Here is a 24,978-nt window from a genome sequence, read left to right as displayed (position 1 = left end):
CTACTGCCTAATTATGAACCTAATTAAGCTCACCTACTGGGGAAATCAGCCCCTCTGATCCAGGTTCCTGTTGCACTGGACACAGTTATTTTGTCCCTAGATGATCAGGGCTGACTCGGGTTTTCACCGTGTTTGGTTATCTGTAAATTGGCCGCCAGTCAGTCACCTGGATAATGGGGAGTAGACGGTGCTGTGGGGCGGGGGCACAGCTCCCAGACATTGCTGCTCTAAAGATGCTCTGCCAGCCAGCGGCAATGACATCACCTGGAGTTGATTAGAAAGGAGAGATCTGCGGCCCCACTCAGAATAGGCCCTTTAACAAGAGCTGCAAGCGATAGGAGACACACTGCTCAAGACCCAGCTGTACCCCTCAGAGAGTGGGGGAGGGGGAGCCACCTTCAGGCATTTACCTCCTCTGGAGTGAAAAGGAGACCAAGTGAGCAGCAACCAAACTGGAGGAGTGAAGGGGAATACAGGGACCTGATACTCCCTGATAGACTGCTCCCAGCCCTTGATGGACACTGAGTATATTGTTGTTTAGTTGCTCAGTCATATCCAACTCTTTGCAAACCCATGGACTGCAGCCTGCGATGCTCCTCTGTCCATGGGATTTCCCAGGCAAGAATACTGGAGTGGATTGCCATTTTTTTTCTCCAGGGGATCTTCCTGACCCAGATCTCGAACCTACAGCTCCTGCACTGGCAGGCGGATTTTTTACCACTGAGCCACCTGGGAAGCCTGGGCACTGAGGATGCTTGTTCCTTATTTTCACAATTATATTCACACTACCATTATATTGAGAAAACATCAGTTCAGTTCAGTCCAGTCGCTCAGTCGTGTCCGACTCTTTGTGACACTATGAATTGCAGCATGCCAGGCCTCCCTGTCCATCACCAACTCCCGGAGTTCACTCAGATTCCTGTCCATCGAGTCAGTGATGCCATCCAGCCATCTCATCCTCTGCCATCCCCTTCTCCACCTGCCCCCAATCCCTCCCAGCATCAAAGTATTTTCCAATGACTCAACTCTTCACATGAGGTGGCCAAAGTACTCGAGTTTCAGCTTTAGCATCATTCCTTCCAAAGAAATCCCAGGGTTGATCTCCTTCAGCATGGACTGGTTGGATCTCCTTGCAGTCCAAGGGACTCTCAAGAGTCTTCTCCAACACCACAGTTCAAAAGCATCAATTCTTTGGTGCTCAGCCTTCTTCACAGTCCAACTCTCACATCCATACATGACTACTGGAAAAACCATAGCCTTGACTAGATGGAACTTTGTTGGCAAAGTAATGTCTCTGCTTTTGAATATGCCATCTAGGTTGGTCATAACTTTTCTTCCAAGGAGTAAGCATCTTTTAATTTCATGGCTGCAGTCACCATCTGCAGTGATTTTGGAGCCCCAGAAAATAAAGTCTGACACTGTTTCCACTATTTCCCCATCTATTTCCCATGAAGTGATGGGACCAGATGCCATGATCTTAGTTCTCTGAATGTTGAGCTTTAAGCCAACTTTTTCACTCTTCTCTTTCACTTTCATCAAGAGGCTTTTTAGTTCCTCTTCACTTTCTGCCATAAGGGTGGTGTCATCTGCATATCTGAGGTTACTGATATTTCTCCCGGCAATCTTGATTCCAGCTTATGTTTCTTCCAGTCCAGCGTTTCTCATGATGTACTCTGCATAGAAGTTAAATAAGCAGGGTGACAATATACAGCCTTGATGCACTCCTTTTCCTATTTGGAACCAGTCTGTTGTTCCATGTCCAGCTCTAACTGTTGCTTCCTGACCTGCATACAGATTTCTCAAGAGGCAGGTCAGGTGGTCTGGTATTACCATCTCTCTCAGAATTTTCCACAGTTTCTTGTGATCCACACAGTCAAAGGCTTTGGCATAGTCAATAAAGCAGAAATAGATGTTTTTCTGGAACTCTCTTGCTTTTTCCATGATCCAGCGGATGTTGCCAATTTGATCTCTGGTTCCTCTGCCTTTTCTAAAACCAGCTTGAACATCAGGAAGTTCACGGTTCACGTATTGCTGAAGCCAGGCTTGGAGAATTTTGAGCATTACTTTACTAGCATGTGAGATGAGTGCAATTGTGCAGTAGTTTGAGCATTCTTTGGCATTGCCTTTCTTTGGGACTGGAATGAAAACTGACCTTTTCCAGTCCTGTGGCCACTGCTGAGTTTTCCAAATTTGCTGCCATATTGAGTGCAGCACTTTCACAGCATCATCTTTCAGGATTTGAAATAGCTCAACTGGAATGCCATCACCTCCACTAGCTTTGTTCGTAGTGATGCTTTCTAAGGCCCACTTGACTTCATATTCCAGGATGTCTGGCTCTAGATGAGTGATCACACCATCGTGATTATCCGGGTTGTGAAGATCTTTTTTGTACAGTTCTTCTGTGTATTCTTGCCATCTCTTCTTAATATCTTCTGCTTCTGTTAGGTCCAGACCATTTCTGTCCTTTATCAAGCCCATCTTTGCATGAAATGTTTCCTTGGTATCTCTGATTTTCTTGAAGAGATCTCTAGTCTTTCCCATTCTGTTCTTTTCCTCTATTTCTTTGCACTGATCGCTGAAGAAGGCTTTCTTATCTCTTCTTGCTATTCTTTGGAACTCTGCATTCAGATGCTTGTATCTTTCCTTTTCTCCTTTGCTTTTTGCTTCTTTTCACAGCTATTTCTAAGGCCTCCCTAGACAGCCATTTTGCTTTTTTGCATTTCTTTTCCATGGGGATGGTCTTGATCCCTGTCTCCTGTACAATGTCATGAACCTCATTCCATAGTTCATCAGGCACTCTATCAGATCTAGGCCCTTAAATCTATTTCTCACTTCCAATGTATGATCATAAGGGATTTGATTTAGGTCATACCTGAATGGTCTAGTGGTTTTCCCTACTTTCTTCAATTTGAGTCTGAATTTGGTAATAAGGAGTTCATGGTCTGAGCCACAGTCAGCTCCTGGTCTTGTTTTTGTTGACTGTATAGAGCTTCTCCATCTTTGGCTGCAAAGAATATAATCAATCTGATTTCGGTGTTGACCAAAACATGGTGATGTTCAAATGAGTGTTGTTCAGTCTGACTCTTTGTGACCCCATGGGACTGCATCACTCCATGCTTCCCTGTCCTTCACCAACTCAGGGAGCTTGCTCAAACTCGTGTACATTGAGTCTGTGATGCCATCCAAACAGCTCGCCCTCTGTCATTTGCTTCTCCTGCCCTCAATCTTTCCCAGCATCAGGGTCTTTTCTAATGAGTCAGCTCTTCACGTCAGGTGGCCAGAGTATCAGAGCTTCAGCTTCAGCATCAGTCCTTCCAGTGAATATTCAGGGTTGATTTCTTTAGGATTGACTGGTTGAATCTCCTTGCAGTCCAAGAGATTTTCAGGCATCTTCTCCAACACCACAGTTTAAAAGCATAAATTCTTTGGTGCTCAGCCTTCTTTATGGTCCAACTTTCACATGCATACATGACTACTAGAAAAGCCATAGCTTTGACTATACTGACCTTTGTTGGCAAAGTAATGCCTCTGCTTTTTAATATGCTGTCATAGCCTTTCTTCCAAGGAGCAAGCATCGTTTAGTTTCATGACTGCAGTCACCACCTGCAGTGATTTTGGTGCCCAAGAAAATAAAGGCTGTCACTGTTTCCCCATCTGTTTTCCATGAAGTGACAGAACCAGATGCCATGATCTTAGTTTTTTCAATGTTGAGTTTTAAGCCAGCTTTTTCACTCTCCTCTTTCACCTTCATCAAGAGGCTCTTTAGTTCCTCTTCGCTTTCTGTCATCAGGGTGGTGTCATCTACATATCTGAGGTTATTGGTATTTCTCCCTGCAATCTTGATTCCAGCTCAAATGAGTAGGACTCTCTAAGCACTGGAGCTAAATGATGGATGAGGGATTCCTTTAGGATGGTGAAGTGAAAATGTAGGAGACATCAGTGTTCCTGGATCCTATATAATGGCCATGGGCAGACAATTTTTAAACATCAGGCAAGATACTACAGGATTCATGGAGATAAAAATAAACCATGGGAAACGTTCCAGCCATCTGTTAAACAGATGCACAGTGAGCAGCAATGGTGTGCCTTTCTGCAGAAAATGACCATCAGTCCTTTCTTGAAACTTCTTGCTGAAACTTGTTGCTGAAAGCGGAAACAAGCCATCATTAGTGTTAATGGAGTTACTGGCTGACAGGTAATGAGCTATTGATCGGATAAAAGCTCCGTGGCCTTTTTCCTCCTTGGAACTCCCTGATCCTGAGTGGGTGCAGGATTACAATGGAAATTTCTCTCAACAAGTCCTTTCCAGTAAGACCCAATAAATCTTCACAAGTTGTCCTCAAATATATAACTTAGTTTCATATATCGTCTAACTATGGTTTCCACTGTCCAGAAACATCTGGTGAAAAGACAAGCAAGTAGGCTAAAAAGAAACTTAAGACATAAAACCATCCTACCCATTCTGCATTATCTGTACTCACAGCTCATTTCTTAGGTTCCCTCACTATATACCTTCCTGTTCTTCACTCTTGGCTGTGAAAGATTGTACCCACCAAGGTCTCCCCAGTGACTATGTTCACATGTGGGTTCCAACCTACATTTTTAATGACGTTTTCCATCAATACAGCGAAGGCAGAAACAAGATGCCTTGACTTCCCTGCACAGGACAATTATCTCAGGTGCTATGGGTTGAAGCTTGTCAGCGAAGTATGTACATGATAACAGGGGAAGTTTTTCCAGTAGTCATATACGTATGTGAGAGTCAGACCATAAAGAATGCTGAGCGCCAAAGAATTGATGCCTTCATCAATTGTGGTGCTGGAAAAGACTCCTGAGAGTCCCTTGGACTGTAAGGAGATCCAACCAATCAATCCTAAGGAAAATCAACCCTGAATATTCATTGGAAGGACTAATGCTGAAGCTGAAGCTCCAATACTTTAGCCACCTGATGCAAAGAGTCGATTCATTGGAAAAGACCTTGATGCTGGGAAAGACTGAAGGCAGGAAGAGAAGGGGACGGCAGAGGACAAGATAGTCAGATAACATCACTGACTCAATGGATGTGAATTTGAGCAAACTCCAGGAGATAGAAGAGGGCAGAGGGGCCTGGCGTGCTGCAGGCCATGGGGTTCCAGAGAGTCGGACACAATTTAGTGGCAACAACAATGAAAATTTCTGGTCAGTCCCAGTGAGGTAGCTTCTGTCTCCCATAGGTAGCTTACCTAAGCCCGAAACAATCCACTCTTTCCCTCCATCTGCTTATAACAGCCTTCCATTTTATACAGCTTCTCAAAGCTCCTCTCTGCTTGCTAGAAGGAATGCTGCCCAGTTCATGAATCATTTAATAAAACGTTAGACCTTTAAATTTTACTGTTAAATTGTTAACAATATGTGTGTACAGACAGACACACATGCACACACACGTCTGTCGCACCCAAAGTTTTTCCTGCATATCTTGATTTTACTGTTTGCAGAATATTAAGCAGGAAAAACTTTCTGTAGAATAATTGACCTGCAAGTTCAAGCAGTTGTGGAATAGAAACCTGATCATGAAAACATTATACTCTTGGGTTTTGTTGATGCAGGAAGGGAACAGGGAAGATTTCTTTTTCTGCAACTCCCACCAAAGCACCGAGGAGTGTTTAAGGTCCAGGTGGGCTGAGTCCTCCGTGGTCCACGGTGGCTGGTGAGGACAGCCCCTAGCAAAGAGAACAGCTGCTTTGGGCTCACAGCAGGTCCCCATTCCCTTTGGAACTAGAGAGTTAGGTGGAGTTGCTGCCACTTATCACTGAGGCAAGTTTCAAGAAAATTGGGTGACATCGTACAAAGACCAGAGCATCCCCGATGGCTCATTGAGTAAAGAATCTGCCTGCAATGCAGGAGATGCAGGTTCGATCCCTGAGTTGGGAAGATCTCCTGGAGGAGGAAATGGAAACCCACTCCAGTATTCTTGCCTGGGAAATCCCGTGGACAGAGGAGCCTGGTGGGTTAATGTCCTAAGGGTCACAAAGAGTCAGACACGACTGAGCGACTAACTCATACACACACTCATACAAAGACCAAAGCAAGAGGTCCCAGTCTTTTACTAAGAATTATCTTCTGGGAGAAAAGCTTTCTGTTTTAGAGCTTATGACTTAATAAATTAATAGACAAAATTTCCATTTCTATGGCTCAGAGACTTTTGGCAATCTCTCTGTAGACTTTTTGATTTCCTATCTTTTACCTGCTCTTCTGCAGAGAAAAATCTGACTACGTACATCCTGGACCTAATTTCAGAGGAGTAGTGTTTTGTAACCATCCTTACTGTAGCTTCTAAGCCTACCTTAGTGAGTTTTCCTGTCTACATAAAGGGAACCTAGGTTTAGCGGGTGCTAGAAGAGACAGCACCCCCCTCAGAAGAAGATGGTGAACAAAGCTGGCAGAGAAACTGATGACCAGAAGGCTTACAATGACCCAAGGCACCTTTGATGTCCCAGTGTAAACTGGATATTCTCACCATCCTCAAGTCATGGGATGTGAAAGGCGGCAAGGAGGAAAGGTGAAAAGGAGAAAAGCAGCAGCTTAGTTCATGACTGGCGGCCCGCTGAATGCTGGGAGCTGGGGATGAGGGAGGTTCCATGCTGCTGCAGTGATGCGGCGTGTACAGCAGATGGGCAGCCACGGGGGTCAGCGAGCATCCCTGTAGAAAAACGCCACGCTCAGAACGACCCGGCCAGGTCGAGGCAACCTTCACTGAGTATTCGTTCAGGCTCAGGATCTATGGTGATAAATGCCAACACTTCCTGCTCATGGGGGGCACACGATCTTGGGGATGGGGGTGGGGGGGTTGGGGGAGGAGGGGCGTGAGTAGTAGGAGGTGAAGGAGAGTAGGACATATGAGGATACAGTTCCATGTACAACATTCTTTCCTATAACAGATCACTGACCTGAGCCATACTTCCTTGCATTGGAAGGAGTTAGGTTGATTTAGTCCAATATTCTGTTGGCCATCCTAGCAAGCCCTCAAGGACTTGCAGGAGGAGGAGGCCTCGTTTATTCCCTTTGACATAAATGTTGGAGATGTGTGGAGGCTGTTTTTCCTAACAGCTGAACTTGGCTCTGTAAGTAATTCACTGACGGCTTGTGCTGTGGGAAGAGGACACGCGATTCAAGGTGAAGAATGAGGGTTCGCTAGATCCTCACTAGTTGTATGATCTTTGCACTTGGAGTGGGTTTACTGCACACATGTACCTAGGCCTGTGTTTTTTCTTTTTAATCCACTCTGTCTTTTAATTAAGTGTATTTTGACCATTCACATTTTTTTCCTTTTTAAAAATTTTAATTGCAGGATAACTGCTTTACAACATTGTTGCTTTCTGCCATACAGCAATGTGAATAAGCCACGGGTACATGCATGTTCCCTCCTTCTTGGATCTCTGTTACACTGGATTTCCAGCATTTCCTTTTGATTTTTCTTAGTTTCTGTCTCTCTGCTCTTACTGCTCATCTGTTCTTACATGATGTCTCCTTTTTCCATTAGAGCTCTCCACATATTAATCAGTTATATTAAATTCTCTGCCTGATAATTCCAACATTTGTGTTATACCGGAGTCTGGTTCTGATGCGCTTCATATTATTTTTTTATCTTTTAGCATGTCTTGAATTTTTTTTTGTTAAAAACCAGACATAGCAGGTAATAGGAGCTGAGGTAAAGGCCTTTTGTGTTAACTCTGGAGGGGCTGGGCTGTTTAAGGTTTGTTGCAGCCACAACCTCTCCACATTCCAGTCGGAGAAGGCAATAGCACCCCACTCCAGTACCCTTGCCTGGAAAATCCCATGGACGGAGGAGCCTAGTGGGCTGCAGTCCACGGGGTCAAGAAGAGTCAGACACGACTGAGCAACTTCACTTTGACTTTTCACTTTCATTCATTGGAGGACACGACTGAAGCGACTCAGCAGCAGCAGCAGCCGCCACAGGTGCCTGTCTTTTAATTAGTGTATTTGACCACGTTTTCCCCTTTAAAATTTTGGTTTTAACTGGAGGATAGCTGCTTTTAATTCATTAGCCGGAGACGCTCCAGCTTCCCCGTGTCCTTGTTGCTGCCCACTCTGTTGTCTTTGGGCTTCCCAAGTGACTCCTCCGTATAGAGCCCGCGCTTTGCAACTCTTGCAGCTCTAACTCACCGCCATTGTACTTGATTTCTGGTGATGTGGTGGCTAGGTGTGGGGGAGAGGGGCAGCATTCTATAATCGTGTGATTAAATCTCTCAGTGGGCCCATGTCTCTGGGCTGTGACCTGTTTTTTCACCCTTGAGGTGAGACAGAAAGGCTTGAGGGGTAAATGCCTGTCTCCCATGGCTCTGGTAAAATCTTTCTCGGTAGAGAGTAGCCCATGTTATGGAGGATATTCTGGGCATATTTCAAAATGGTTACCTTTTGCATCTACCTGAAGACCCAGGAGATTTTTCTTGACTCTTCATGGTAACGATGTCTGGTAGCTCACAGTCAACGTCCAGCAACTTGTCAAAATTATAAGTGATCCTGCTGGTTCATGGATGGCATTTTTGAAATATGCCCAGACCATCCTCTATAACTTAAGGGATTCCCTTGTGGCTCAGAGGGTAAAAGAGTCTGCCCACAATGCGGGAGACCTGAGTTCAATCCCTGGATTGGGAAGATCCCCTGAGGAAAATGGCACCCCACTCCAGTATTCTTGCCTGGAGAATCCCATGGACGGAGGAGCCTGGCGGGCTACAGTCCATGGGGTCGCAGAGTCAGACACACTCAGCGACTTCACTCTTACTGAGGAAAATGGCACCCCACTCCAGTATTCTTGCCTGGAGAATCCCATGGACGGAGGAGCCTGGCGGGCTACAGTCCATAGGGTCGCAAAGAGTCGGACACACTGAGCGACTTCCCTCTCACTGCTTCACGGCTCTGGTGGCTCTGCTACAGGTAAGCTGGCCTCTGCTGAGATTCTGTGTTCACCCATTTCTCAATTCTCTGATGAGTATAAGGTGTTGGTTTTCAGTGTTTTTCTTAACAATAGGAATGACAACTTCCAGGCTTTTCACACATTGGACCTGAAACCAGAAGTCTAGCTGTATGACCTTGAGCAAGTTAATTCCTGTGAAGTCATTTCTCCCTTTATGATATGGTGATTGTAAGCCCTTTAGGCCTATTTCATGTCATTATTTAAATCAGATAGTAAAGCACTATACTTCCATAAGGATTATCCTCAATTTATCAACGTTCACTGCAAATTTGTGGAGTTGTCACCAGGAAATGTCCATCAAACTTGGAATTGCATTTCCCAGTTCTGGTGAAACTGCTTGGATGCCGTGAAAGACAAGTGTCCCAGTTCCATGACTGGTCCATGATGCTGCCCCCAGTGGTCCTCCTACTCTTCTCCTGGAAGCAGAGGAGCATGTGACCTTTGGGCATAATGGAACCACAAGAAGGAAAACTCCCTGCTTATGAGGAACAGACCATTGGGTTATTGTGTGTGCAAGAAATAATCACATTATTGTCTTTAGACACTGCAACTTTGGTTTTTGTTAGGACAGCTGATGTTACCCTAGTTAATAAAGAAACAGTCATCCTGCTATTGGGGCTGCCGTTGTTTTGTGCTAAGTTGCTTCAGTTCTGTCCGACTCTCTGCAACCCTACAGACTGTAGCCCACCAGGCTCCTCTGTCCATGGGATTCTCCAGGCTAGAATACTGGAGTGGGTTGCCGTGCCCTCTTCCAGGGGATCTTCTCGACATGGGGATCTTCTGGACCCAGGGATCGAACCCATGTCTCCTGAGTCTCCTGCACTGGCAAGTGGACTCTTTACCACTGAGTTACCTGGGAAACCCTTTCATTTTTAGGCTGAACTAATATGGGGCTGCAGTCACAAAAACCTAGACTATGTGTTTTTCATACTTCATATTAAGTGTTCAGGAGCTGGGTGGCTGAAAAGATATGGTAGTCTGGAAAGATTGAGACTCATGCAGCGCTGCAGCACGGTATTCAGTGAAGTCGCCTGTGGAGAACACAGAGACTGCTGGGGAAAGTGGAGGGAAAGGGGGAAACGGGCATGTGTACTAACTATTCCTCTATTTCCCAAGCAGAGAGAGAGGTGGGGAGGGAGGATTGGCTAGTTAAAATTGGCAAGCACAAATGAAAAGTGCAGAATTTTCTTGATGTCATAAAAATTGAGTTTATAGATTCCAAGCAATAGGGTATAAGACTGAAGAAGGCTCTGTGCAAAGGCCCATTAAGACTTAAGGTAAACTGACTCGGCCTTGAAGACAGTACAGATTGTGAATATGATGTTGCTGTCCAAGTCTTGGTTTAGACAGTTTCAAGATAACTGTTATTAACCAGACAGGGAGACTGGCTTGAAGGTGAAGAAACAAACATATTATTCCTCCTGTGTACCAGCCACCCCTTCCCAGCTTCTCCTCCTGTGAGGAGAGGGTTCTGCTTAGCTCTGGAACCCCACAACCCTGGGGCAGGGCTTGGCATGTCCAAGGGGCTTAGAAAATATCCTGTGAAATACATATTTTATGGCAAAACAAGAAAAATTTAAACATAAAACATTTTCTCTGCCATCATCTCTTCCCTCCACTATGCACTGGGCATTGACCACACCTCCCCATTTGCAAAAATACCTGCTCAGCCATAAAGAGCAACTTTCTCCCAGCTTCATCAAGAATGTTATCCTTAAAAAGAGAACATTCCTTCTTAATCTTGCCAGGGGTCACGATGATCCACCACTTTGTACCTGAAGATCTGGATTGTGTAAACTGTCAATAATACATCATTTAATGTGCAACCCTCTGTCTCAAAAACTAACATAACTGTGCTTTGACTTCTAACATGGGGAACAGCTCTGGGAGCTTTTTGAGAGGTTCCCAGGTTATGTCTGATTCCCTGGTGGCTCAGTAGTAAAGCTGCTGCCCTCGATCGGGAAGATCCCCTGGAGAAGGAAATAGCAACCCACTCCAGTATTCTTGCCTGAGAAATCCCATGGACAGAGGAACCTGGCAGGCTGGTACATGGGGTTGCAAAAGAGTCAGACACGCCTTAGCAACTAAACAATCATTCTGTGCATCAGGCGTGAGATGATTCCAACAAGACTTTGCTAAAACATGATAGAAAAATGGTGCTGCAGCCTTTGCAGGTGACAGGCCACCTCGTGGGCTGCCCCCGTCAGCGCTGCAGGCGGGCGCATGCCCCTCACTGTCACCAGCCCTCAGGACACAGTCCACGCGGCACCTCCCTGGGAACCACAGCCCACATCAGGTTGGCACGTGTTTTTTATTTTGTGTTACTTTCACATTTACAAACTCAGGAAGTCACACTGAGAAAGGGACGGCGGGGGCTTCCTGGAGGAAGAGCTGGGCTCCCGAGCCCTGTGTGGCCTGGCTGGACACTTGGGACTTTCTGCAGGGAGACTGTCCCAGACCTTGAGGGGCCTCACTGTCGGAGGGCACATGAAGTGGTTAGTGTGGCCCACTGCTCCTCAGTGCCTGGAAGATGCGTTATGTGGGCTGCCTCGACCCAAGGTTTTATTGCTGGTGAATCTGATTATCCAACTTGGGTCAGGATGACGGCATCATCAGAAGTGGGCCTGGTGGGACATGTTTTGCTGAGATGAAAGGAGACTAAAATGTGTACACTGCACCGGTCTGGCGATGCTGGCATGCTGCCTGTGCCTGCCTTCAGCCCCCAGGAGAGACTGGTCCTGGAGGAGACGGGTGAAGACCTCTGTGCCCACCCCCGCACGTCCGTCAGAGACAAGAGGCAGAGTCACTGGGAAGGACATGCCCAAGTCCAGGGCAGCCTGAATTCCGGCACCCAGCCAGCCCTGCCTCTTCCCAGGCCACGCTCCCTTTAAGGCCCCCAAAGAGGCTCCCTTCCTCGGGTGGGAAGAATGGACACTCCCCTCACTTCCCAAAACTGGATCTCTTGGACTGAATGAGATAATCCCTTGGCAGGTAAAGGTGTGGAAATCTGGCCGAGGAGCACACAGGTGAACAGCTGAGGAACACCCCTGGGTCATTCCTGAACTTCTTGGGAACTAGAGAGCCATGGAGGGGTTTGGCTTTGCGATGACAGCGGCGGCCAAGATGAGAGCCAGAAGCATGACTTTATCACGCAGATCTGATCCTGTCTTGGCCCCTGGGATGTCTGCAGGGTACCGGCTTGTCCACCTCTCTTCAAAGTGCTGGGTGCCATGCCTGCTGTCCCCTGGGGACAGACAAGACAGCCCTGCCCTGCAGGTGTCTTGACAACTGAGGGAGACGACCAAGGCCGTCTGATTTCCCCCCGGCTCTGTTTGACTGCAAATGTTTAATGCTATCCCCACTACCCTGGGGAGAGCAGAGGCTCGGTGGCACTGGAGGGTGGGGGCCAGGACCCTCCATGTACCTTATGTGCAGACTACGTCCTAACAGTCAGGGTCCAGCTTCACTGGGCAAGGTGCGCCCCGGTCCTCAGGGAGTGGCTGTCTTCAAGAGGAGGGAGATGGAAGAAGTGTCATTTCTGTGCCTGAGCTCCACCTGGTTAGCCTCTGGTCTAACGAAGATATCTGAACTCATGGTCCTACACGTTAGTTTAGCAAAAACTCTGGTTTCTGGTACCCAAAGAGCTTAAAGTCCCCCTCAAACCGCGCATACAGGCGCCGGATGTCTCGTTTGCTGATGCCCAGGAAGTAGTGCTCGACCTTGGTTCTGTTGTACGCGGTGATGCCCAGCGGGATGGTGGGGTAGGACACCAGGTGGTCGATGCCCGCCTCTCTGAGGATGTACGGGGCGTCGTCCTCCAGGGTCTCGTGGTGCCCGACAACGCTGTACGTGATCTCACAGGGTGCACACAGCTCCACGTACGTCACCCAGTGGATAATGTGGTCCCCGAACTGGAGATCCAGCCACCTGTGGTTGGGGTCACCCAGGTAGCGCACGAAATCCTCAAACTGGATGCCCCGGGTCTCCGTCCGGTTCCTCCTGTACTTTCTGATGATGCCGGGGGCGATCTCGTGCCTGTACCAAGGCTCAAAGCGGGGGTTGTGGACAAACTTATCCTTAAATGCTGAGATCAGTCTCTCAAAAGGATCTCTTACGATAAAAAACTTGAAGTATGTTTTCAAGCTAAGGAGAAAGGTGGAAGATAAAGAAGAAGTTAACCCAATGCTGCTGGTGGTGCTGGCCATGGGTTGTGAGGCGGGGAAGAGTGAAGCGTGATGGCTGGAGCAACAGCAGCCACCAGGCTGGGCCCTGTGCCAAAGGCATTGCACACAGTTCTTACTGAATTCACGCAGCCACCCTTGGAGGCAGATCCTCTTGTTAACCTATTACCCCATATTAACTTCAGGAATGTTTTTAAAAGTTTTGTTTTGGGGCAGAAAACCGAAAGAGTAGAAACCTGCTTGATCAAGTGAGGAACAGCTGAAGCCAGAGGAAGTGAGTGACTCTATTCAAAATTGCCAGGGGAAGGAAAAATGGGGGGTGGGGGGAGATAAGAGAAAATGGGAGTCACCAGGCTCCAGCTGGCAGGAAGAGGGTCTGGGGGAGCTCCCGGAGGGGGCGGTGGTGGCCCAGGGGTACCTGTGTGAAGAGCCTGTAATGACGATGACAGTGCTGTGACCCAGGCTCTCCCCCAGGCCAGGCACCCTCTCAGCGCTACAGGCTCTCCCCCAGGCCAGGCACCCTCTCAGCGCTACTGCTGTGACCCAGGCACTCCCCTAGGCCAGGCACCCTCTCAGCGCTACAGGTCTCGGTTCAGCTGCTCTCACAAAAGCCCCACAAGACCAATGCTGAGGGGGGTGACAGGACCACCTGCCCCCAGGACGGTCTCTGATTTGGCATTTGGCATTTCTGAGGCTGTACAAGCTGGAAAGAGTGAACAACCAGAGCCGGAAGCAATGGAAGTGAAGCAGCTGAAAAGCAAGGGAGCTCAAAGACCACTCGGTGCCCTGACACTGGCTGGCATACTGTGCACTTGTTCCTTTTAAACCTCGTCTTTTGGGGCCATTTCACAGCTCTCAAGAGAACTGTCCAGTCAGCTCCGGAACCTTCCCTGTGCCAGTCTCCATCCCGGCTGTGGCCAGCGAGGCCGGTCCCCCTCTACCGCTGCTGGGTCTAGCCCACCTGGCCACTCATTAGGGGACTGCTGCCCCGGAGGCCCACGCAGCACCGCAGAAGGAAATGAGAAACGAAGTGGGGTCTACCTGCAAGCCAAATCCCTCTCTTATGAAACAAAGGTCATGCTCAGAAACCCATAAAACATTACCAAAGCAGAGCAGAACAAAAACGACCAGTCATTTTCACTAAGACCACCATGTAACTTTCATTTTGATGGCCTGTGTGAAGGTTAGGGTGGAGAAATTCGGAAATTCTCATGAAAAATGTGAATTTAAATGCACTGAACATTGGGTGTGTGCCTGGCTGCCTCTCACCAACACAAATGAGCAGCTCTTGGAGATGTCTGGGTAATGCAACGAGTAGAGGAGCGGAACCTGGGCTTTTATCAGCGTCCCCCTTTCCCCACCCCTGCCCATCCCCCTCCTCCCCATCCCTCCCCACCCTCCTCCTCCCCATCCCTCCCCTCCTTCCTCCTCCCGACCCTCCTCCTCCCCACCCCTGCCCACCCTCCTCCTCCCACCCCTGCCCACCCTCCTCCCCACCCCTGCCCACCCTCCTCCTCCCCATCCCTCCCCTCCTTCCTCCTCCCGACCCTCCTCCTCCCCACCCCTGCCCACCCTCCTCCCCACCCCTGCCCACCCTCCTCCTCCCCATCCCTCCCCACCCCTCCTCCTCCCACCCCTGCCCACCCTCCTCCTCCCCACCCCTCCCCACCCCTACCGCCTCTGGATTTCGGCCTCGCTGAAGGAGGAGAGTCGTGGGAGGCCGTTCTTCTCGTGGTCGTGCACCACGTTCTCAGGGATCTCCTCGATGGAAGGGAAGGCTCCTGGGAAGCAAACGAGGGGTGGGGTGGGGGGAGAAGTTGTGTTGGTCTGGTCGCCTCTTAAGCTAGCCACTGCTGCCCTTAAAGAGAGATGCCCATCTCAGAATGCAGGTCCACACTCCCCACAAACCATCCCCCAGCATCCACATTTAGGTCTCAGCTCCGAATTTCAACTGCTCCTGTGGCAGGGTGAGACTGAAGAGCAGCTTCTGGTGATCCAGGAGCCAACGGGAGGAAACGGAGGAGTCAGGAAGAGGGAGTTAGGCCTACAGGCAGGAGCACCTGAATGAGGCTCAACCTGCATGTAAGGAAGATCACTGCCTGCAAGCAGGACGCCTGAAACCTGAAAGGCTTCCTCTCCTCTGAAACTGGGGGCAAACATCAGAGAAGCAGGACCAGGAAGCGCCCGGCTGATCCGCTCCATAGCTCCCAGCACCGGAGCACCCGGGCCTAAGAGGCTTCTGGGTAACCTCACAGCATCCCAGGCTGGCAACTGGCCAGCGTGTTTGGTGCTGATCAGCCAGGTTGATGCTCGGGGGTGAAGGGATGCAGATGAAGCAGGGCTCAGAGGAGGACAAGGAGCATCAGAGGAGGCAGGGCGGGACCAAGAGCCACAGTGCTGGACCCAGGCTGCCGAATGGAACCTGGGGGGCTCCTCCCAGGGTTGGGGGAGTTGGGTAGGTGCTCCCTCATTTCTCAACTCAGGCAAATGGAAATAAAGTGTCAGTGTGCTGGGGTGCTAGTCAAGGCCTCGCCACCCTTCACATCCACCTGTGTGTTAATCCTTCCCTGTTAGACTCATGGTCTGGCAGGGAAGGGTCTCTGCTGGGCCTTCAAAGCAGGGACTGCAGTCTCTCCAGAATATTTAAGCCCTGACCCAGAACCCTGCGCTAAGCACTGAGACTGGACGGTTGTAAACGAGCAAGGTGTCCCATCTACTCCCAAGGCTGACAGGAGGGCAGCTACTTGTCGCCTTGCGGGTGCGTCCAGGGACAGCAGAAGGCAGCCTCAGGACTGTCGTCCTCCTGCTGTGCCAAGTCACTTCAGCCCTGTCTGACTCTTGGCCACCCCATGGACTGTAGCCTGCCAGGCTCCTCTGTCCGTGGGATTCTCCAGGCAAGAACACTGCAGTGGGTTGCCACGCCCTCCTCCAGGAGATCTTCCCGACCCAGGGATGGAATCCGTGTCTCTTGTGTCTCCTGCACCAGCAGGCGGGTTCTTTACCACCGTGCCGCCTAGGAAGCCCATATATGCACTGGCAAACTGCGCCCGTTTGTGTCCTGCTCTCATCAACGGATTCTTCTCCTTCAGAGACAAATGCTTCATACTGTGGCAGCAAACGTGTAAGACTGGTACATCTGTTGTTTTAAATTTGATCTGTAACCTCATTCTCCAATGTTAAAAGCCAACATACTGTCAGATTACTCCAGAAGCATGTTGATGACCACCAGAAGATAAAGCAAGTGTCTCCTTTCCTTCCCCAATCAGCCAGTGAAAAGGTCAAATGACACCAGCTCTAACCACTGCTTCTGAGAGCAGCAGTAGGCCCAGGGGGCAGGGGGACGAAGACCCCACGGGGCTCCGAGGTCCGATTCTTGATTCGGAGTCACACTGCTGTCCATTATGATTATTTTTCTTTTGAAGCTGAATTTAATACAGCCCATAATTATCGTGGGTGGTTCAGAGTAACTAGAGTTTAAACAAACAAACACGGCATCTGGAAACAGTGGTGAGGAATCGAAACATGCAGAGCATGAGGGCACTTTCCAGTGATTTAATTTGCTCCTGAGTAAACACTACATTTCCTGAAGCAAGTCAATTAAATCCTCTGAACATGGCTGCTCATTATAAGATGGGGTTGACTGTGGGTGGGGAGACCCCCAGACCCACTGACAGGGGTCACCCCACCCCGGGCCCTGGCTGTGGGTCCTTCTCCGCACAGGAGAGCAGCTGTGAGGGCAGCTGCCAGGTGACTCAGTGAGTGTAGAGCCTTGACCTCCTAAGACAGAGCGAGAGATTCCTAAGAATCAATGCAGTGACTCTGAAGGGAAGAAAAGGGATGAACTTGGGAGGCGGGGGCGGCAGGCAGAATTGGAGGGAGCCGGAAGGCCCTGATGGTGGGTGTGGACTGCCTGGGTGAACCCTGCCAATATATAATGTGAGACAGGAATAGGAAAAACACCAGGGAATTTCCAGGTGGTCTAGTGGTTAAGACTCCTCACTTCCACTGCAGGGGGCACAGGTTCAAGGCCTGGCTAGAGAACTAAGATCCCACATGCTGCACAGCGTGGCCATAAAAAGGAAAAACACCAGCAAGCTGTCTGTGAGTTGCCGGCCCTCCCAGGTCTCCCTGGCTGCCCTCCCCAGACCCTCCAACCCCCTCCCCGCAGACCCTGAGGTCCGGGCGGGACGGGCCTCACCCAGCACTGCACACACCATTCAGCACAATGAGCACTTTCTTCCACTGGGTGTTGCCGACTTTGGGGGTCTGGCAGAAGAGAATCTTGTGCTTGTCACAGACGAAAATCCGGTCGAGGACAAACTTGGAGATGGCGGTGTGGGAGAGGTTCCTCAGAGTATCCTCCCTGCATACGTTCCTCATGAGCTCTAGGCGCTGTGTGTAGACCAGGGGCTCAACCAACATCTTCCCCGTCGGCTGCAGGGAACAAGGCAGAACGGGCACCGGGGCATCGTGAGCGCCTATGGGAGGAGCCCTGCCCTGCCCTCATGCCGTTAACTTGTGGAGGCCGGGGCCGCCCGGCTGAAACAGCTGGACAGCAGGTGCGAGTTTCAGGGGCCCGGGGCTCAGGCTGTGGATGCGCCAGACCACAGAGCAGCCAGAGGCTGCTGACCCCGTCTCTCCTCAACCTCAGCCTGGACAACCCAAGGGGCGGGTGGGCTGTCTGTCTGCCTGGCACTGTGCTGACCGCACGAGGGCCCCTGATGCCCTGGCAAAGGCAGGGTCCTCGTCATTCAGGAATTTTAGGGAGGCCAGCTCTGCTCCCTTGCTCCCCACCTCCACGTAACCTGAGTGTAAGCATGCGAGCTGCACCTAAGGACCTGCTGTCTACACAGATGGTGGCTGTTCAAGATAATCTGGTACACTGGTGTATTTGCTTTATTAATTTAAGAAAATGCCTTAGGCCACTCAGTATGGGTTTTTCAAAGGAAGGAGCCATCATTCCACCTCCTCAGTGCTGAGCACACAATTTTGCTTCTCTGAAATGTAGCCTGAGACACGTGGAAGGCAATGCCTGGCAGTCGCATCAGGGTACCAGAAGTTTAGCCTCTGTGAGCAGGTAATGGAGCTCACCAGCCCTGGTCCTGTTCTAAGGAGTCCAATGATGGGAGAGCCCCCTTGGGGCTGCAGGGGAGAGCAGGTGAGAGGGAGATGCTCTGGGAAGAACGGGCAGGGGGGTCAGCGCAGGGCCTGGCCATGCTCACCTTCAGCTCCTCAGGGAAGTGTGTCTCTCCTAGCGACCTCCCTGTGTCAGGCACAGCAGTCAGGAACAGAAACTCCTGCTTGGCGCTATAGGCTAGGAGACGGAGAGGTTAAAATGTCTTCCCGTGCAGGGGCAGACACACAGAGCAGTGCCACAGCCCAGAGACCCCAGAAAGAGACCCAAACAAACACTTCCAAGTGATGGCTGACAAGGTGATAAGGAGCATCTTCTGAACAATGGACCCAAGGACCTGGACACCCCCAGGCACGAAAGGAGCATCTCCCTAAACCTCAGTCTTTATTCAAGAACAAACTCAAAATGGATCAGCATTTAAATGGGAAACACAAAACTAGAAAAGTTCTTTAAAAAGCATAATGTAAATCTTTGGAAAAACTGATAAACTGTATCTCATCAAAACTTAAACTTCTGCTCTGCAAAAGACCCTGTGAAGAGGATGGAAAGACAAGCTACAGACTGAGAGAAAGTATCTGCAAACCACACATCTGACTAAGGACTAGAATCTAGAACAAAGAAGTCTCAAATCACAGCAAAAAATGCAAACCATCCAGTTAGAAAAGGGGCAAAACAGGAACAGACATTTCACGCAAGAGGCTCTGCAATAGTAGGTGAACTCAGGAGAGGATGTTCAATGTCGTTAGCCATCAGGCAAAGGCAAATCCAAACCACAGTGAGATACCGCGACACCTAGCAAAATGCCTGAAACAAAAAAGTGAAAACCCCGAGTGCTAGTGAGGACGCAGAAAAATGCAAAAAGGTGCAGCAACTCTTAAAAACTAAGTCTTCAACTACTGTATGACCCACTCCTAGGCATTTATCCCGAGAAATAAAAATTTATGTCACAAAAAACCTATATGTGGGACTTCCCTGGTGGTCCAGTGGATAAGAACCGCCTGCCAATGCAGGGGACACAGGTCGGGGGAGATCCCACATGAGACGGAGCAAATAAGCCCATGCCCCCACAACTAGTGAGGGCGTGCTCTAGAACCTGTGAGCTGTAACTACTGAAGCCTGGGTGCCTAGAGCCCACGCTCAGCCACGAGAGAAGCCACTGCAATGAGCAGCCTGCTCACTGCAACAGAGCAGCCCCTGATCACAGCCACCAGAGAAAACCTACACGCAGCAACCGAAATCAAGCACGACCAAAACAAAATACTTACATGCGCATATTCACTGCAGTTTTATTTCTAACCGCCCCAAACAGAAAGAACTCAGTTCTCCTTTAGCGCCTGAGTGGTTAATCAAAGACCAGTACATCCAAACCATGGAACACTGCTTAACACTAAAAAGGAATGAGCTACTGATACACACGATAAGCTAGATGAATTTCCAGGTTACCATGGTGAATTGAGTCCATCGCAAAAGGTCGCATATACAGCATTCTTGAGAGGACAAAATTACGGACAGGAGAAGAGATTAGTGGTTACCAAGGCCGGGGTCGGGGGGAGAGGGGCTGGGGGCTGGGGAGAGAGGAGTGGCTATAAAAGGACAACCCAAGGAATCTCTGTGGTGATGAAGATGCTCTGCATCCTGGTCAGTACCCCACCTGTGACTCTGCACTATGGTTCTGCAAGGCATCACCCCCGAGCAGAAGAAAAAAGGGTATGAAGGACCCTCTGTCTTACATACTTACAACTGTGGGTGACTCGAGTGATCTCAAAATTAAAGGTTTAATGAGACAAGATTCAAGTCAGCAGTCAGGTTAGTGCTTACATGTTATTTTTGAAGCTTATGGGAATTGATCATTTCCCTGGTGGCGCAGTGGTAAAGAACCTGCCTGCCAATGCAGGGGACATGGGTCCAATCCCTGAATCGGGAAGATCCCCTGGAGAAGGAAATGGCAACCCACTCCAGTATTCTTGCCTGGAAAATCCAACAGAGAAGCCTGGCGGGCTACAGTCCACAGGTTGCAAAGAGTCGGACACAACTGAGCGACTAGACGACACAGGAATTGATATTCAACTAGAGGAAGTCTTACAAAATGCTAGAGCACAGTAACCATTTGCAACAAACTGATTTGGGGGAAAACTCTGGGCAGAATTTTGAAGAAAAATTTCAAATCTCTACAATCAAAGAAACATTTGCTTTCAAAATTTTGCAAAGCCTAAATACAGAATTAGAATGAAAAAAGTAGTTATCAAAAAAAGCATAGAAATCAGCCTAATAAAGCATAAGCAAAGGCACATTTCACTTTTGTTATAAACATCGAAACCTACTCCTCTTGGGTCATTACCACCAACACTCTGCAGGCTTCACTGCGGCCCCTGCTTCAGTCTGGCTGTTTAACTGCACCCCCAACCCTCTGCCTCGCCCCCCACTCCCCAGCCAGCCCCGCCGAGGACAGGCACCAGCCTGACGTCCTCCCTGCCCAGCGGGGAGGAACCCATCCTCCCGGAACCCCACCAATGATAATAACCCATCTCCCACCCCTCACGCCTCTGAGTTCTCCGACTCCAGTAGAAATCTTGGCCACACACTTCCGTGAATCCCGAGGAAACTGTTCTTCCTTTCTCCGGCCTTTGAGTTGAAATGCAGCCCAAACCAGAGGAGCCACTCTGCGCCTGCTGTGAGGCCAGGGACGGTATGAAGACAGAGAGGCAGTGCCCTGGGCCACCAGGCTCTGAAAGGCACCCAGAGGGCCAGGAGGCCAGCGTCCGCCCTCCCCGTCCTCCTCAGCCTCATCCCCAAGCACCCACGTGCTCAGGGGGACATCACCTCCTACTCAGGCCCGGTTACCTCACGTGCCCACATCTGTGAGCCGCACAGCAATGCTCGGCTCTGCCACAGGCCACGTGGATTCCTAGAAATCTAAGCCTCCTCGGTGACATTCTAGATGTAAGATGTAGTCTGAATTCTAAACAACTGACTTACTAGTGAATCTCTGAAAAGTGTCTTATTTCACACACTCAAGAGCATGGAGAATGACCAGCCACACATACCAGCCGGCCATCCACCAATTCTTAACAGCTTCTTTTACTGTCAACTCCTGGTATTTGCTCCCAGCCTTCCTCGAGCCCAATTCAACTAGATTCGAATAAAACCAACAGCACAACGTAATGTCTGGTTTTGCTTTTCAGTTGCTCTGCCCACAACTGTTTATTTTTACTGGATGCCTGCTGTCACCACTGTGGCCAAAGATCACACCCGTCCCCAACCCTCAGGGGCAAGGCACCAGCACCAGGCCCAAGGGTGATCAGTAGGTACGACCAGGTGTCAGAACATAAGAGCGCACTCTCCTTAGAGGCGTCATCATCTCTGCTTTACAGAATGTCCGACATTGCCAGGTGAGTGCTGCCTTGTTTTTCTAGACGTGACCGCATCCCCTCGTCCCCTGACCTCTCTGTGTGTCCAGCTGCCCAGGGTACCCACTGCATCACACGCCGGATAGAGGGCATGCGGACATCACATCATGGGTTCTGCCCTTAAGCGGCTGGCAGCTGAGCTGAGGCAGAAGATTGGAAAGAGTGGTCAAACAGAAGCGAGAAAATCAGCTTCTACGCCTACCCACCAGATTCACAAGGATGTCACTTCTGAGTTCAAGTGTCCACATACCATGCTGTCAATTTTCCACCACTGAATGGGATTTATTTCCCTAGGACAAAGGCTAGTTCAATACAGCACTGAAATCTGTTAACCACACTGAATCACTGCCACAAACATCACTGTGGCTTCACTGCTGAGTCAGAGAGAGATGCGTGCGCGCACGCACACACACACACACACACACACACACACACACGGCTTTAAACCACAACATGCTCTTCCTAGAGATGCGCGCGCGCGCACACACACACACGGCTTTAAACCACAACATGCTCTTCCTATACACACACAGACACATACACACACACACACGGCTTTAAACCACAACATGCTCTTCCTATCCACTGGCTGGTAGAAAAGCCATTAAGAATAGGGAGGTACAGGACTCCCCTGGTGGTGCAGAGGATAAAAATCTGCCTGCCAGTGCAGGAGCCACGGGTTTGAACCCCCACCCTGCCCCCGTCCAGGAAGCGCCCATGTGCCGTGGAGCAACTAAGCCCTTGTGCGACAACCTGTGAAGCCCGTGTGCCTTAGAGCAACAGGGGAAACCACCCCAGTGAACAGCAGCCCCTGCTGGCAACTGGAGAAAAGCCTGCAAAGCAAGGGAGACCCAGCACAAAACAAACGATTAAAAATAGAACAGGGAAGCCAGAAGCAAGCCCCTTCATCCGCTGACTGGGAAGCTGCAACAAAGCTCACCTCCTCAGGGTCAGAGCTGGAAGAAGACGCCCAGGGACTCCGAGCACACTGGCTCCCTGAACGCTGGGGCCGGGGATCGGCACCCGCTGTGCACAGGCGGGCTTCACCGCGCAGGACACCCCTGCACGTCAGGGACTCCCTGGTGATGCCAGCTCACAGTGCGCTCCTGGGTCAAGAGCAAAAACACTGAACGCCAGTGAAACAAACTCCAACCCAGGACAGAAACCGCCAGCTGAGAACAGCGCTGGCGGCTAATTTCGGCGCCTCCTTCTCTTGCCTGCCCGTCTGCCTTCCCACCTTGCGCCTCTACAGGGAGGATGGAGGCAGGGTAGGGCGTCGGGCAGCCTCTGCACAGTCGGGACAGCCCGGGGGGGCTCTCCAGGGCGAGCAGGGCCCGGAGCCCGCTGGCCACACTGCCAGCACAGGCTGTGCAGCGCATGGGTGGGAATCAGGGCGACAACCATGGGATCCTTTTCTACTTCCCTTCCCTAAGGGCCATACCTGCACGTGGACGTCAGACCCTGTGTGGAATAAACATACCCTGCAATTCCTGTCAGGCTGCTGTCCCCAGGCCAGTCTACAGCTGCTCACGGGCCCTCCCTGGGGGCCTGGCCTCCCACCATCCCTGAAGGAGTCATCGCCTTGGGGCTCAAATGCCCATCCGCACAGCTCCTCAGTCACGCCCAGCACCTCCTCACAGGTCACTTTCAGGGCCTCGCTGTGCTGGGGTTGGGCTTGGAGCTGTCAGCCAGCTGTCAGCTGTCAGAGCAGGGAGGACGCTCACTTCACAGAGAAAACAGTAAGGCCCAAGCAACGGACAAGGGCGTGAACCAGACACAGCTCTTCAAAGACTGGGTTGGGTCCTCTTAACATGTCCTCATCTGACATCGAGTCAACGGGAGTTAAAAATCCCAGCACACATCTATTTACACCAACTTCCTTCCGGAGCCCTGAAGGTGACCTTCAAACACGCTGCCCCCAGCAGGCAGCATCTCACCAGGACACCAAGCAGGGCTGGTCCCCAAACCCGGAGCCTGAGAGGACGTCAAAGAAGGCCCTAAGGAAAGTGTGTCCCCCCGCCCCTAGGGGAGGTGACGGGCAAGGACCCCTTCGTCCCTGTCCACCTCCCCTCCCAAGCCTCGGCACATCACTTGGACACAACAACCTCCTTCTGACATGAGAGTCCTTTGATTCTATGTCACTGCTTATCCGGGCAGGTACCCAGGAGCAGTATCACAGCAAGGTCTGAATTCACCAAATCCATTCCACGAGGTGGCGTACCTACCGTCAGGGTCTTTGAAGGTCAGCGTGATGAACTTGCTGGCCACCATGAACATGAAAATCACCCAAAAGCACGCGGCCAACAGAAGCCACTGGTGGTGCATATTGTCAAACATCAGCCATTCAGCGACTCTTCCTGGAAAACACAAGCCAAATGGCCCTGCTGCTTACACATCAGTCAATTACGCCAAGGACAACAGAAAGAACAGGCAGCTTCAGTTAACAGCCTCCATACAAATGTTTTACAATTCTTTTCTACTGATACCATGGGTATTTGAACTTGGTAACATTATATTTTTAATTACTAACAATTTATGAAGTTGATGGGTTTCCCAGGTGGTGCTAGCAGTAAAAGATCCGCCTGCCAATGCAGGAGACGCAAGAGATACACATTTGATCCCTGGGTCAGGAAGATCCCCCCAAGAAGCACGTGGCAACCCACTCCAGTATTCCTGCCTGGGGAATCCCATGGACAGAGGAGCCTGGCGGGCTGCAGTCCATGACTTTGCAGAGTCGGATATGATTGCGCACGTGTGCAAGAAAAAGTTCACAACAAATCAAATTTTAACGGAAAAGAGCCATTTCTATTTGGTTTTAGAACACATGATCAGCCTTTACTCCTGCAGTTGTGCCTGCTGACTCTTTCTGGCCCAGGCACCTGCCAATGCCTGGAAGCCAGGGCATGACGGGGCTCACTTTGGCCTGGACTTTTGCGGTGGCTAATTCTCAGAAGGCAGACACCATCCTGAGGAAATTCCAAGCAGGTTGTGTTTATTTTTTTTTTTGGTTTAATTTAAATTTATTTTAATTGGAGGCTAATTACTTTACAATATTGTATTGCTTTTGCCATACATCAACATGAATCCGCCACGGGTGTACATGTGTTCCCCATCCAGAATCCCCCTCCCACCTCCCTCCCCATACATCCCTCGGGTCATCCCAGTGCACCAGCCCCAAACATCCTGTTGACAAGCTTCAGCCACACCTACAGAAATGAAGTGTGGTGCATGCATGCTCGGTCATGTCCGACTCTTTTGCAACCCCACCAGGCTCCTCTGTCC

The 24,978-nt window shown here is 50.1% G+C and overlaps 2 protein-coding genes across 2 annotated transcripts in view; both read right to left on the bottom strand.

The window, feature by feature from the left end:
- Window positions 1–8,459, bottom strand: part of LONRF2 (LON peptidase N-terminal domain and ring finger 2) — a 35,245-nt gene extending 26,786 nt beyond the window's left edge. The window contains 2 exon segments of the mRNA XM_068967337.1: window positions 8,164–8,288; window positions 8,413–8,459. Coding sequence (XP_068823438.1) covers window positions 8,164–8,288; window positions 8,413–8,459 — 172 coding nt within the window.
- A 2,899-nt stretch (window positions 8,460–11,358) lies between these two features.
- On the bottom strand, window positions 11,359–24,021 carry CHST10 (carbohydrate sulfotransferase 10). The gene is made up of 5 exons (XM_068975611.1): window positions 23,922–24,021; window positions 18,378–18,469; window positions 17,370–17,589; window positions 14,831–14,936; window positions 11,359–13,117 (listed from the first exon to the last, which is right to left on the bottom strand). Exons 1-5 carry the CDS (start codon window positions 24,019–24,021, stop codon window positions 12,580–12,582), a joined length of 1,056 nt encoding a protein of 351 aa, XP_068831712.1. The 3' UTR covers window positions 11,359–12,579.
- Window positions 24,022–24,978: the final 957 nt, after the last annotated feature.

Source organism: Capricornis sumatraensis, chromosome 1 (genome assembly GCF_032405125.1).
Source record: "Capricornis sumatraensis isolate serow.1 chromosome 1, serow.2, whole genome shotgun sequence".
Taxonomy (NCBI): Eukaryota; Metazoa; Chordata; class Mammalia; order Artiodactyla; family Bovidae; genus Capricornis; species Capricornis sumatraensis.
This window is presented reverse-complemented; position numbering and strand designations above follow the sequence as displayed.

Bases quoted from the DNA above. Each gene is read 5' to 3' on its own strand.
- CHST10 (XM_068975611.1), bottom strand. From the start codon at position 24,021: ATGCACCACCAGTGGCTTCTGTTGGCCGCGTGCTTTTGGGTGATTTTC. The intron at 17,590-18,377 runs GTGAGCATGGCC...TGTTCCCTGCAG, and splicing joins ACTTCCCTGAGGAGCTGAAG to CCGACGGGGAAGATGTTGGT. The intron at 14,937-17,369 runs GTGTGTGCAGTG...TTTGCTTCCCAG, and splicing joins AGTGCTCATTGTGCTGAATG to GAGCCTTCCCTTCCATCGAG.